At 38.1% G+C, this 13,333-nt stretch overlaps 2 protein-coding genes across 2 annotated transcripts; both read left to right on the forward strand.

The window, feature by feature from the left end:
- Positions 1-3,715: 3,715 nt before the first annotated feature.
- LOC120243932 (olfactory receptor 8B3-like) lies at positions 3,716-4,672 on the forward strand. The gene has a single exon (XM_039250169.1). It carries the CDS (start codon positions 3,716-3,718, stop codon positions 4,670-4,672), a length of 957 nt encoding a protein of 318 aa, XP_039106100.1.
- Positions 4,673-11,706: 7,034 nt separating this feature from the next.
- On the forward strand, positions 11,707-12,663 carry LOC120243936 (olfactory receptor 143-like). The gene has a single exon (XM_039250172.1). It carries the CDS (start codon positions 11,731-11,733, stop codon positions 12,661-12,663), a length of 933 nt encoding a protein of 310 aa, XP_039106103.1. The 5' UTR covers positions 11,707-11,730.
- Positions 12,664-13,333: the final 670 nt, after the last annotated feature.

A 13,333-nucleotide genomic window follows, 5' to 3' on the forward strand; every position in this document is an offset into this window, starting at 1 on the left:
CTGGCCATGTGTAGCAACATGGGACCTTGAGGGTGTTATGCTGAGCGAAATAAGTCAGGCAGAGAAGGACAACTATCATATGTTTGCACATATAGGAGGATTAGGAGGAACTTAACGGAGGACCATGGGGGAGGAGAAGGGGGGAAATGGTGGGGGAGAGGGAGAGAGGCTAACCATGAGAGACTCTTGAATGCTGAGAACAAACTGAGGACTGATGTGTGTGTGGGGGAGGGGGGAGATGGGCATGGAGGAGGGCACTTGTGGGGATGAGCACTGGGTGTTATATGGAAACCAACTTGACAATAAACTATTAGTAAAAAAGAAAAAAAAGGAAAGAAAGAAACCAAGATCTGAATGTTGAATGTGTTCATTTCTACTAGGGTATCACTGCTTCTAGACCCTCTTAGTGGAGAGAGATAGAAAATATGTGTATGCATTCAAATACTTGTCTATCTATCTATCCATCTATCCTCTGTCTATGTATCTTAATATGTATATTAAGATGTATATTATGTGGTGCTAACCTAGCACCACATAGTTCATTGTAGACTTCCCCTTTTGTATAACTTCTTTCTGTGACAGAAACACTTGACCATACATTGCAATGGTAAACACACGCAAAAAAAACCCCTGTACATAAACACTGTATCTAGTTGGTAAATTGGTTTCCCACAGAGGTATGGGTTTGCAACTCTGAAACTCTAAAACACATATACTGGGGTTGAATGAATAAGAATCTGTAGCTAATAGAACGTGCATTATATTCAAATGCCTTTTCCTGACTATTTGATTGTGACCACTAAGGTAAAATTTTAGAGAAAGTAATGTTGGGACATATGCTGTGTTCCCCTTGTCTTTGACTGATTATAAGACCTACTTAAATTCTGGGTGTTCCAGCCACTATTCTTAGAGGAGGGAGAATGAAAGCTTTGACTCAGGTTAGCTTGAAGAGAATTCCTAGTTGAACCAGTCTCAACTGTGATCTAGCTCCTCTCCCTGAAACATTTTCCATGAATAAAACATATTTAGTTTTATATCAATACAGAGATTTTTTCTTTTGAGAGAGAGTGTGAGTGGGGAAGGGGCAGAAGAGAGAGAGAGAGAGAGAGAGAGAGAGAGAGAGAGAATCATAAGCAGGCTCAATGTCTAGCATGGAGTCCGACACAGGCTCAATCTTATGACTGTGAGATCATGACATGAGCTGAAATCAAGAATCTCAACTAAGTCACCCAGGTACCTCCCAATACCCATATTTTAAATTACTACAGAAGGTTGAATAAACTTGAATTGTAAAAAAACAGAATACTGCTCAGCAATGAAAGGAACAGACCATTGATACATACAACAACTGGGATGGACTTCAGGACATCATACTTAGTGAAAAACACCAATCTCAGAGGTTACATGTTATATGATTTCATTTCTTGTTCTCTAAAGGAATCAACTGAAGAGAGGAGAGTAGGATAGTAGTTGCCAGAAGACAGACATGCAGTGGAAGAGGATGGTGTGACTCTAAAGGAATAGAATAAAATGGTGGAACAGTCCTGTATCCTAATTGTGGTAGTGAATCTGTATAAGGGATCAAATACACACACACACACACACACACACACACACACACACACACACACACACTGGCACACACAACACAAACTCTCAGTGTATGTAAAACTGCTGAAAGCTGGATAACATCTATAGGCCTGAAGTCTAGTTAACATTATTGTCCCAAAGTCAGTTTACTGGTTTTGTATTATACTACTGTCGTTGAACATGTAAGTAGGAATCTGGAGTTCAAGGGAATCTATACATTATTTTTATGATTCCCTGTGAATCTGTATTCATGTGAAAGTAAAATTTAGGTGCCTTCTCACAAGCACAAGTAAAAATTAATATATACCCTGGCATTCTAAAATTGTATTTTCTTAAGACAGGAGCCTATTGACACTGATTTTTCTTATAGATTTAATTTTAATATGTTGAAAGCAACACCATATTGAGTCAGAACAACACAAAGTAACGTTTCATAGAAAAATGGATTGTTATTCTATCAAATAACTTTCGATTTAAACAACAATCCCTGAAAACAAAAGTATCCTTTTGCTGTGTCTGTAAAATATACTTAATGATTATTTTAAAATTCTCAAAATATTTTAAATAGTATAATAAACTTTACCAAAATGTTTATAAATTCTCACTAGGACTGTGTTACCTAGAATGATAATCTGTGACATTTTCAATGATGCTATTTATATGCATCTTTCTAAGCATGAGGACCCTTTCTCCTACAAACTAGGGAATATGTAATCTCTGATGGGAAATTAACATTGATGGTCACAATTAGTGTGTAAACTCAGACATCAGTTTCTTCCCTGCAGAGTTTATCATGACGGGGAGCTCTTAGGGAAGACCTACACCTGTATTTCTAATGAGACCTAAAAGAGTTATAAGCCTTAAGCAGAAGCCTTGTGCTCTATGTCATGATGGGTCAGGTGCCACCTGTGTGGTTTCCCTTCGAACACTCTTAGTAAATTTATAACTAGAAGTTCGATCTACTTCTCAGGCTGGCTCCTGGAACATTCAGTCTGGGAGATCTATGCTATTGCTCTTCTATGAGTAAGGGAAAAATATCCTGTGACTATATCTGCTCAGTTTTGATATATTAAAAGTCAGCTCTTACCGGGAAGTGGAAGTGAAACTCACGAAGAATCAGCACTGAGTTCTCTCAATGGAAGGAGAGTGAGTTATGCAAGTTTCTATTTTTCCCTCACTCTGTTGCTGAAAAATGGGGAAAAGGACTGATTTTGAATACCAAGCAACTCAAAAGTATTGCAGCCCTTAATTTACTGCCTGCATTATTCTCAGCACACACTTCCAGTGTTAGCTTCATCTTCAGACTAGTAGCAGGAGAGCTATAGCAATTTCAAGTAACATGTCCAAAAAACAGAAACATCAGAGGAAAAGATTTGCTTTTTTTCTAAAAATATTTTTAGTTGAAATGTACTATTTCAGCTGAAATATGTATACAAAAAACTTTAAATGTCCTAATAAGCATATAGCTTGCTGTGTCTTCACAAACGTAACTAATTTAATCGCCATCCAAATTATGGTTCTCTTTTGTGCTCTCCTACAAAGAGAAGGAAACACATCCACCTTCCTTTATACATTCTCTGTCCAGCTAGGATGGAAGAAAAGAGAAGAATGTGTAGAAACACCTAACGTACGATTAAGTATAAATCTTAGGCGACCAAGGGACTCCTCAATAAGTGTTATCAGTTATTGACTTCATGGATTCTTGTAGAAAAGATCTGGAAACCCTGTAGATTCTGAGAGACTTTCTTCTAGGAAGCAAAATATCTGAATGGTCTCTACTCTAGCAGAATTTTCTCTTTTGTGGTAGCCAGCCCTGGGAAACTGAAGTATCTGCTAAGGTAACGGAAACATGACTAGGAAGTGAAAGATCAGATGAGTGGGAGGGAGAGAAGAGGGATACCTTCCTTCTGAGGCTTAGGCTTAGCCTCAGCTACTGCATCCCTGTATCTTCTAGTCAAGACAGAAGCAGTTGTTTGTCACATGCAGCTCATGCAACAAGACCGTGATTTTAACGTTAATGGCTGTGTGTGGCAGTCCATTCTGACACTGTGAAGCAAAGGAACATACAAGGAAGCAGAGAGTTAGGGTCTCTATTAATGGAATTTTCTTCTGTTCTCACAGATTTATGAAGAGGAGAATACTGGTTAGGAATGACTCCTTAGTGACTGAATTTCTTCTTGCTGGCTTAACAGACCATCCAGAGCTCCAGCAACCCCTCTTTTCCCTGTTTCTGATGATCTACATTGTCACCATGGTGGGCAACCTTGGCTTGGTCACTCTTATTGGTCTAAATTCTCACCTCCATACCCCCATGTACTATTTCCTCTTCAACCTATCCTTCATTGATCTCTGCTTCTCTTCTGTTTTCACCCCCAAGATGCTGATGAACTTTGTGTCAAGGGAGAATATCATCTCCTATGTTGGCTGCATGACACAGCTGTTTTTCTTTCTCTTCTTTGTCATCTCAGAATGCTATATGTTGACCTCCATGGCCTATGATCGCTATGTGGCCATCTGTAATCCACTGCTGTATAAGGTAACCATGTCCCATCAGGTCTGTTCCTTGCTGGCTATTGCTGCCTATACGATGGGGTTCGCTGGAGCCTCTGCCCACACAGGCTGCATGCTCAGACTAACCTTCTGCCATGTTAATGTCATCAACCATTACCTGTGTGACATCCTTCCTCTCCTGCAACTCTCTTGCAGCAGCACCTATGTCAATGAGGTAGTAGTTCTGATAGTCGTGGGCATTAACATCACAGTACCCAGTTTTACCATCCTGATTTCTTACGTCTTTATCCTCGCTAGCATTCTTCATATCAAATCTGCTCAAGGAAGATCAAAAACCTTCAGTACCTGTAGCTCTCACATCGTTGCTATTTCTCTTTTCTTTGGGTCAGCAGCATTCATGTATCTTAAATATTCTTCTCCTGGGTCTATGGACCTGGGAAAAATTTCTTCGGTTTTCTATACTAATGTGGTGCCCATGCTTAATCCCTTGATTTACAGTTTGAGGAACAAGGATATCAAAGATACATTGAGGGAAGTCTTGATTAAAATCCAAAGGAAAAACATGTTCTGATTAGAAATTCAATATGTATTTAAAAATTTTTATGTATAATCATTTTTGAGAGAGAGAGAGACAGTGACAGATAGAGCATGAGCAAGGGAGCGGCCAAGAGAGAGGCAGACACAGAATCTGAACCAGGCTCCAGGCTCTGAGCTGTCAGCGCAGAGCCAGACTCATGAAGCAAGAACTGAAGTTGGACACTTAATCTGCTGAGTCACCCAGGTACTCCAAGAAATTCAATTTTTAGAAATTTTGTTTTGTTTTTCAAGAAAAGGCTTTGATCATTATCAGTGTTGTTTCTGCAGATTGTGTTACCTGTGTTTTACTAGACCTATTTTATCACTTCCCTTATGGCTACTTTGCTTCATTGTTTGCTTCTGCATTTCTGTACCTGATACCAGTTTACTAAATAACTAATAACATGTTTATAAAAAGAAAAAATATAGTGACTCTTTTCTTTTCATACTGTTTCTGTCTCTGAGCCATTCCTAATCTGAACAAAAATGTAAATTTCATAAGTCACAGAAAGTTAAATTTACAGTTTTCTCTCTTAAACACAGAAGCATCAAATACTAATAAAAACCCATCTTATTCTTCTCCATATTCTTACTGCTGTAGGCAGGAGAATTCAATGAAATGTGTTCATTACAAACTGTGTATATAGCCTAAAGTATAATCAATTCCTCTGACATTTTCCTTTTGTTCGATTTTCTTAGCAACTTTTCCTTATTATTCTGTTCTTTCTTGTTCCCTTTGAAAATGGGAAAATCCATTCTATACACCATCAGCTTTTGAGAGCCTCAAATAGTCCAGTTCATTTAAATTGAAGTGAATACATATATTGGCAAATATAACATTAATATATATGATTAAAGGAATAATATATATGTATCCCAGAATCCAAATATGGGGGATGACTGATATATGATTGTAGTCTGGTATTTATCACTTAAAGAAAAATCTTGCATATTGGGAGAAACATGTTAGACACAGTTTTACCTATTTAATGAAGTTTATAATGAAAAAAGTGTATATGTTAATGATAATAAACTTTATCTCCAGCAATATTTTGTGAGCTTCCTTAAACCTGTGTCTTAGCCCATTTGGGCTATTATAATAAAAAACCACAGACTTAGTGCCTTATAAACAAGAGAAATCTATTTCCAACAGTTCTGGAAGCTATAAGGTCAAGATCCGGGTGCCAGCACGCATGGGTGAGAGCACTTTTTTAGAACACACACTTCTCATTATATCCTTACATGGTGGAAGAAACTAGTGATTTCTTTGGAGGTTTTATTTATTTATTTATTTATGTGTATTTATTTTGAGAGAGAGAGAGAGAGAAAGAGAGAGGGAGAGGAGTTGGATAGGAGAGGAACAGAGAAAGGGAGAGAAAGAGAGAATCCCAAGCAGGCTCTGCACTGTCAGCCCAGAGCCTGACTCGGGGCTCAAACTCATGAGCCATGAGATCATGACCTGATCTGAAATTAGGAGTTGGATGCTTAACTGATTGAGCCACCCAGGCACCCCTCTTTGGAACTTCTTTAAAAGGCACAAGTCATTCATGAAAATTCCATTGTCATGAACTAAGCACCTCCCAAAGGCCCCACGTCCTAACATCATGTTTTGGGGTTAGGGTTTCAACATTTGAATTTCACACTTTGTCTCACCAATGAGATAATAAACATTTAATGTAGATACTGTTTCCTTTAATTTTCCTTCTCTCAATGTTTTTCTCATTAGTATATTTAGAATGTCAGACATATTGGGAGGACAAGAAATGCTTGTTGAATTGAATTATCTTGCTTGTATAACAACAATAATAAATTTATTCCTAAACAATAATTAATAAAATATGCTAAAATAACAACAATAAATAAATCAGAAAGAACACTGGGGTATATTTTGTTTTGGGGAGTAGGCTGCGGCTGTCATGGAGAGGTGTTGATCAGTGCCTCTTCAAGAGAACCAGCTATGGGGAGCGTGTTGACTGATAATCTATAGCTGATACTTCTTTGAATTCACTGTCATGTTCAAGCAGAGTCCACACTCACTCTGAGATGTGTCCAGTCAAAGGCTTAGCATGATGGTTCATACAGGAGCTGGCCGGTATCTGTGTAACACAGGTGTATTCTGATAGGTAGTCTTTGCCTAGGGTCTTCCTATACTCCTAACACAATTTTTAGAACTGCAGTGTAGTCTGTCGTTTTCCTACCCCATCCTTCCTTCTTTTTCTTCTTTTGTAGGCATCAGGGTTTCAACCCAGTCTGAAAGCCTTTATCATTGATTCCCTCTCCTTTCCATTTTATCCATCTCAGGCATTTACCACAATAAATGTCTTGCAGATTTAATTATTTCCTTTCATCTGCTTCATAGGGAACTCTAGATAACACAAAAGACTTACACTAACTGATTTTACCACTTAGACTTAGGCTCTGGTAATGAGGACAGATTGTTTTTGTTATAAAGATAGATAAATAAGTCATGGTACAGCATAAAATGTTCAGAGAAAAATCCTTACTTATACAGTCAATTGATTTTTAAAGAAAAATTTTTTTACCTTTGTTTATTTTTTGAGAGACAGAGACAGAGCGGGGTAGGGGTAGAGAGAGGGAGACACAGAATCTGAAGCAGGCTCCAGGCTCTGAGCTGTCAGCTCTCCAGTCTGAGACCCGACTCGGGACTCAAACCCACAACTGTGAGATCATGACCTCAGCTGAAGTTGGCCGCTCAACTGACTGAGCCACCCAGGTGCCCCTATAGTCAATTGAGTTTTGATCAAGAAGCTAAATAAATTTATAGGGATAGGAAAATCTTTTATGCAAATTAATGCTGGAAATACTATTCATGAGAAAACAATTAAGTGATCTCTACTTCACATTGTATACAACAATTAATTTCAAATATATCAAACCACACATATAAAATTTAAATATAAATCTTCTGGAAAAAACATAGAAAAGTATGTTGGTGTAGGCACAGATTTCTTAGACATATTCTAGAAAGCACTACATTCAAAAGCAAAAATCCAAGATAAAATAAACATTAAATTAGAACATCTGTTTATCAACAAAATATTCATAGGCAAGCCACAAACTTGAAAAATTTATGTTTGCAATACATATACCTGACAAAGGTATTGCAACCATAATATATAACAGGTTAAAAATTAAAAGATACCTTAATAATAAAAAGACCATATCATAAATGGACAAATGCTTGAAAGAGACATCCCAAAGAAAGGCATGCAAATGACCAATAAGCACATGGAAATGTGCTTAACTTTCTGCACCTCCTTAGATGTGCAGTCAGTAGCTGGACAACATTCCCTCGGCAGCTGTATTGTCCTCTCTTGCTTCACTACATGGGCTGTACCTCTGGGAGACTTAAGCACTTGTCGGGTTTCCATTCATCCAAGCACCAATCCCATAGAGCTCCCCCTCTGAGATTCCAGAACCTGGTTATTCTTCCTTTTCCATGTGTTTTTACCAGTTGTGAGAATGGTTATTTTCTGTAGTTTAATAGTCTTTATATTTTTTTTGTAGCTTAATATTTTATGTAGTTTAATAGCCTTTATATTTTTCAATCTTTTTCTCTTTCCCCCTTGTATAAACCAATTCTTTGTTTTAAATATACTCTATAGGAAGCACATATTATGCCATTTGTTTTTCTGACTGGACCTTGTCTGATACAGGTAATTCATTTTATGTAATTTTGATGGATTGATTTGCTCACATTAGGAGACATTGTCTTGTCCAATCAGCACATGCCAAATCTCAATGGCAGTGATTAGTTAGAAATAGGCATTTGGATTGTTTTTTCTGCCATAACTATTTAAAGCATTTTCTTTTCTCCCTAGAGTTACTGAGTTGGTAAGATCAAATCTAGGGATTTTGATGGTTCTCGTTTCACTACATGAGGAGAACCCATCTGAGATTAAAACTGAGTAGAATTAAACAGAACAAAAGATGGGAAGAAAGACATACACATGAAGGACTTAGTCCTCTACATTCACACAAGAAGCCATGTATATCCTCAACTTAACCAATTTCACACACTCCTATGTTACAGGCTGGTTTACCTAGATAGATTTGACTTGAATTTCTGTCACTTTTTGAAGAAGTCTTTATGTACCCTGTATAAAATTGTATATATCACATCTACCACGCAATTATGCATAGTGTAGTGGTAAAAAAAATCAATTTTGGATTCGTAGACACTTAAACATGAATCTTGCTCTGGCAGTTGCTGTTTTGACCTTGCAACAGCAATTAATCCCTCCTCCCTAATTTAGGGGGTGGGTTTTAGGGTGACACAAGGGAAGGTAGATAAAGAATCTAGCACTCTGACTGGCTAACAATAACTAATAGTGGTACAAATCTCAATTTCCTTGGTTATCTCTCTAATTATACTGAGAAATCACAGGGTCAAGGCTTACACCTCATTCTGTTTATATTCTAAATGCTCAAAAATTGTTCATTAAATGAAATGAGTCAGTAAAATCTCTAAATAAAGAGAAAGTCTATTTATGGAGTTTTAGCCCTCACATACCATCTACTTTGGGTAGAATATAACTGATCAAGACCTGGAGCATTAAACTCCAGGCTCCAGGTTCCTGTGGACTTAGTGTGATCTTAGAAGTACAGTGAGAGGACTCTGGTTAAAGATGGAAGACAATGTAAGCAACTTGTCTCTGTTTCTTCTTGAAACTCACTAATGTGACAGAAAATGGGTTAAAATGGCATTGACTCATAATTTATGATTATAACCACAAATCGATAGGAATTAGGAATAGAGAGCAATAAGAGAATGTGCACGAATGTGCACGAATGTGCAGTGATAAAAGGGGGTAGAAAAGTTCCAAATTCTTATCTTCTATTGGAGACCAGGTTAGAAAACTTAGTGTAATATGAATTTGCGATGAAGAGAGAATACAGAAGTTGTGTAAGAAGAAAGACCAAACCTTTCAAAGAGTTGGATTCTCTGGGACTTGGAGACTGGATGAAGATGACAAGTGGGAGGAAGTTGCTTCAGTTTAGTTTGTAGATTAGTTGCCTTGCATGATGGTGAAAATAATGTAGAAAATGATAACGTGGAGGAAGAGCAATGGAAATCGTAAGAAAATGCTAACATCAGTTTTGGGAACTTTGAGCCTGTGGTACATAAGCAGACATAAAATACAGCTTTCCAAAGGGCACTTATATAAGAAGTCCATATATATGTAGACACAGATCTACATATGGATCTGCTTTTCTCGAAACGAGTGATTTTGTCACCCAAGGGACACATGCCAATGTCTGGAGAACATTTTGATGGTCACAACTGGTGCTGGGGATACTACTGGCTTCTAATGGTTAGAGGCCAGGGATGCTTTTATTCTATGATACACAAGATGGCCTTACAATAAAGAATTATCAAGTCCAAAATGTTAATAGTGTCAAGGTTGAAAAACTTTGATATAATGAATATGGATTGGGAACAGAGAAGGGGTAACAGCACTTATAAGGCTCCTTTTATGTGTCAGGCATGTTTCTGATACTTTATATGAGTTAACCCATTTAATCCTTACAACAACCCTATGAGATTGCTCTTTACTAAACTCATTTAAAGATATACATAGGTATAAGTAGATATAAAAATATACATACAAGGGCCAGAAAAGTTATCACTGCCTTCAGTCTCACAGTTAAGGATTTTAATGCCCAGATTTAAACTCAGACTGACTTAGGGCCCACTCTCACTCTCTCAACCACTTTGCTAGAACATCTTATTACAAAAGTGAGATCCACAAGCATGGACAGGGCTAAAGCTATGATTTAATATTTTACTTCTGTGTAGGGGTGCCTGGGTGGCTTGGTCGGTTAAGCGTCCAACTTCGGCTCAGGTCCTGATCTCATGGTTCTTGGGTTTGAGCCCCGCATAGGGCTCTGTGCTGACAGCTAGCTCAGAGCCTGGTGCCTGTTTCAGTTTCTTTATCTCCCTCTCTCTCTGACCCTCCTCTGCTCACGCTCTCTCTCTCTCTCTCCTTCTCTCTCTCTCTCAGAAATAAATAAAACATTAAAATTTTTTTAATAAAATAAAAAAATATTTTACTTCTGTGATCCTAGAGGCTTTAGGAAAATGCTAGAAAGGCAAGTGACCATGCCCAGATTTTCCTCTTAAAACTGTGCAAAGACTCCAGGGGAAGATGGAGGAAGTCAGTTACTTCCTTCCTCTGAATTGGGGTTTAAGAATTTCTATTGTGAAATTATAAACTGAGCAGAACATTGAGTCTCAAGGGATCCAGTGTTAGATCTATGACACAGGATATAAATGTATGCTCAATAATGTCTATCCTCAGTGGACTCATTTGACTTGGAAGGAAATAATGAGGGAGAGAATAAATCTTCTGTGCTTCTAATCAATTTTTCCAGAGCTACAAGTCATGGAATAGATTCCTACTTGAGTCAGTTGATTGTTTGGGAGCTCAAATAAGGTTGTTCTCCTCCTTGCAAGTCAAAAGGACTTCTGGGAAAATTCTCTAATAGAGATCATGGCTTTTTCTCCAGAATGCCTCTTTTAGCCTGTCAAAGACCTAGGGTGTGCTAATGGATGTTGCCTCTTTCCTTGTCAGAAATTTGGACCCCTCAGGACTGTAAAGTAGAAGTCCAGCAGCAGTGAGGCCTCCAGGAAAGTGAAGGTGAGGGTTGAATTACATTTATTTGGATAATTTCCTTTCAGACTTCAAATTGCATCAATCAAAGGTTGTGGGGAACACTAACAATTTATTAATTTATTGCTCTTGTCAGCCCTAATCTTAAATGGAGACTGGGAAGAAGGGAAGAATGATCAGCGGAGACATGGAGGGTCTACCTGCATTCTTTTCTGCACAAACAGCATGAGTGGAAGTAGAGGAGAAAATGAGGAATCATTCGGAATAATTGTAGGAATTTCTCCTTGGATTCCTTGCATGTGTCTTTAGATAACCTTGAGCCTGCTAACCAGCATATCCATCTGGAGGCAAAGGGTTAGGGTCCATTGTTAATGTCACCTTCCTACCCCTGATACTGCAGATCATACCTGTGAAGAAAATGGCTGTGGAAAATGACTCCTCTGTGACTGAGTTTTACCTTATGGGATTAACAGACCAACCTGAACTACAACTACCTCTATTTTTTCTGTTTTTGGTGAACTATGTGGTCACTGTGGTGGGCAATTTGAGCTTAATTAATTTAATTTGCCTGAATTCACACCTTCACACTCCCATGTATTTTTTCCTCTTCAATCTATCCTTTATTGATCTCTGTTATTCATTTGTCTTTACCCCAAAAATGCTGATGAGCTTTATTTCAGAGAAGAACATCATCTCTTTTATGGGATGCATGACTCAGCTATTTTTCTTCTGCTTTTTTGTCAACTCTGAGTGCTATGTGTTGACAACCATGGCCTATGATCGCTATGTGGCCATCTGTAAACCTCTGCTGTACACCATTACCATGTCCCCTCAAGTCTGTTCTCTGCTGATGTCTGGTTCATATGTGATGGGTTTTGCTGGTGCCATGGTCCACACAGGGTGCATGATCAGGCTGACCTTTTGTAACTCCAACGTCATTGACCATTACATGTGTGACATCTTCCCCCTCCTACAGCTCTCCTGCAGCAGCACCTATGCCAGTGAGCTGGTGATCTCTGTTATTGTGGGCTCAGTTGTCATTGTATCTAGCCTCATTATCTTTATTTCTTATTTTTTGATTCTTGTCAATATCCTTCACATCTCATCAGCTCAAGGTTGGTCCAAAGCCTTCACCACCTGTGGCTCCCACATGGTAACTGTTGGCCTATTCTGTGGATTTGGGTTGCTCACTCATGTCAAGCCATCATCTCCTGGGTCTGTGAGCCAAGGGAAATTTTTCTCAGTGTTTTATACCAATGTGGTGCCCATGCTCAACCCTTTCATTTATAGCCTCAGGAACAAAGATATCAAACTTGCTCTGAAGAAAACCCTAAAGAGAATTACAAACTGAGTAGAACCGTCTATACCTCCTTTACTATGTCTTATTGTCTGCTCTCTGGTCTTCCTCATCCTCTTCTTATTCTTTTTCTTTTTCCTTCTCCTTACCTTTCTAAATTCTTCTGGGCAGGATTTCTACTTTAGTTTCCCTTTTCTCCTATTGTCACTTAATGTAACCATGTGGGCATATTCTTGGACTCATCCTAAGTTCCAAGGTGACCCCAAACTGATCTTTATCCCCTATATCAGTTGGAGACACAAGGCTAACCTTTCCTATATAAGGATAACTCTACCTATTATTTTTTTTCTCTTGTCCTTCCCATCCAAGATAAGCCATCAGGTAGTACGCTATATTGCTAGTTCATTTCTTTTCCCTCTTTTTTATTTTCTTTCTCTGAAACAATTACACAGATAACTTCCCGGTTTCAAGGGTTTTATTACCTATAATTGCATTAAAACAGAGAAGACATGAGAAAAATTGTGGACACAATAAAGTTGTAAATACTTCCAGAAATTTTCAGAATTCTTTTAATAATGGTTCTTGTTCTGGATTTTTAGTATTATGTATGTAATGGAATTGAATACCTTGTTGAATCTAGCTTCAATCTTTTATTCTTGAGGATGCTTGGGAATGAAGGAGCCACACTACTCTGCCCACATTTTGCAATCCCCCTAATTATGAA

The sequence above is a fragment of the Hyaena hyaena genome, unplaced genomic scaffold, assembly GCF_003009895.1.
Source record: "Hyaena hyaena isolate Hyena2069 unplaced genomic scaffold, ASM300989v1 scaffold_364, whole genome shotgun sequence".
NCBI lineage: Eukaryota > Metazoa > Chordata > Mammalia > Carnivora > Hyaenidae > Hyaena > Hyaena hyaena.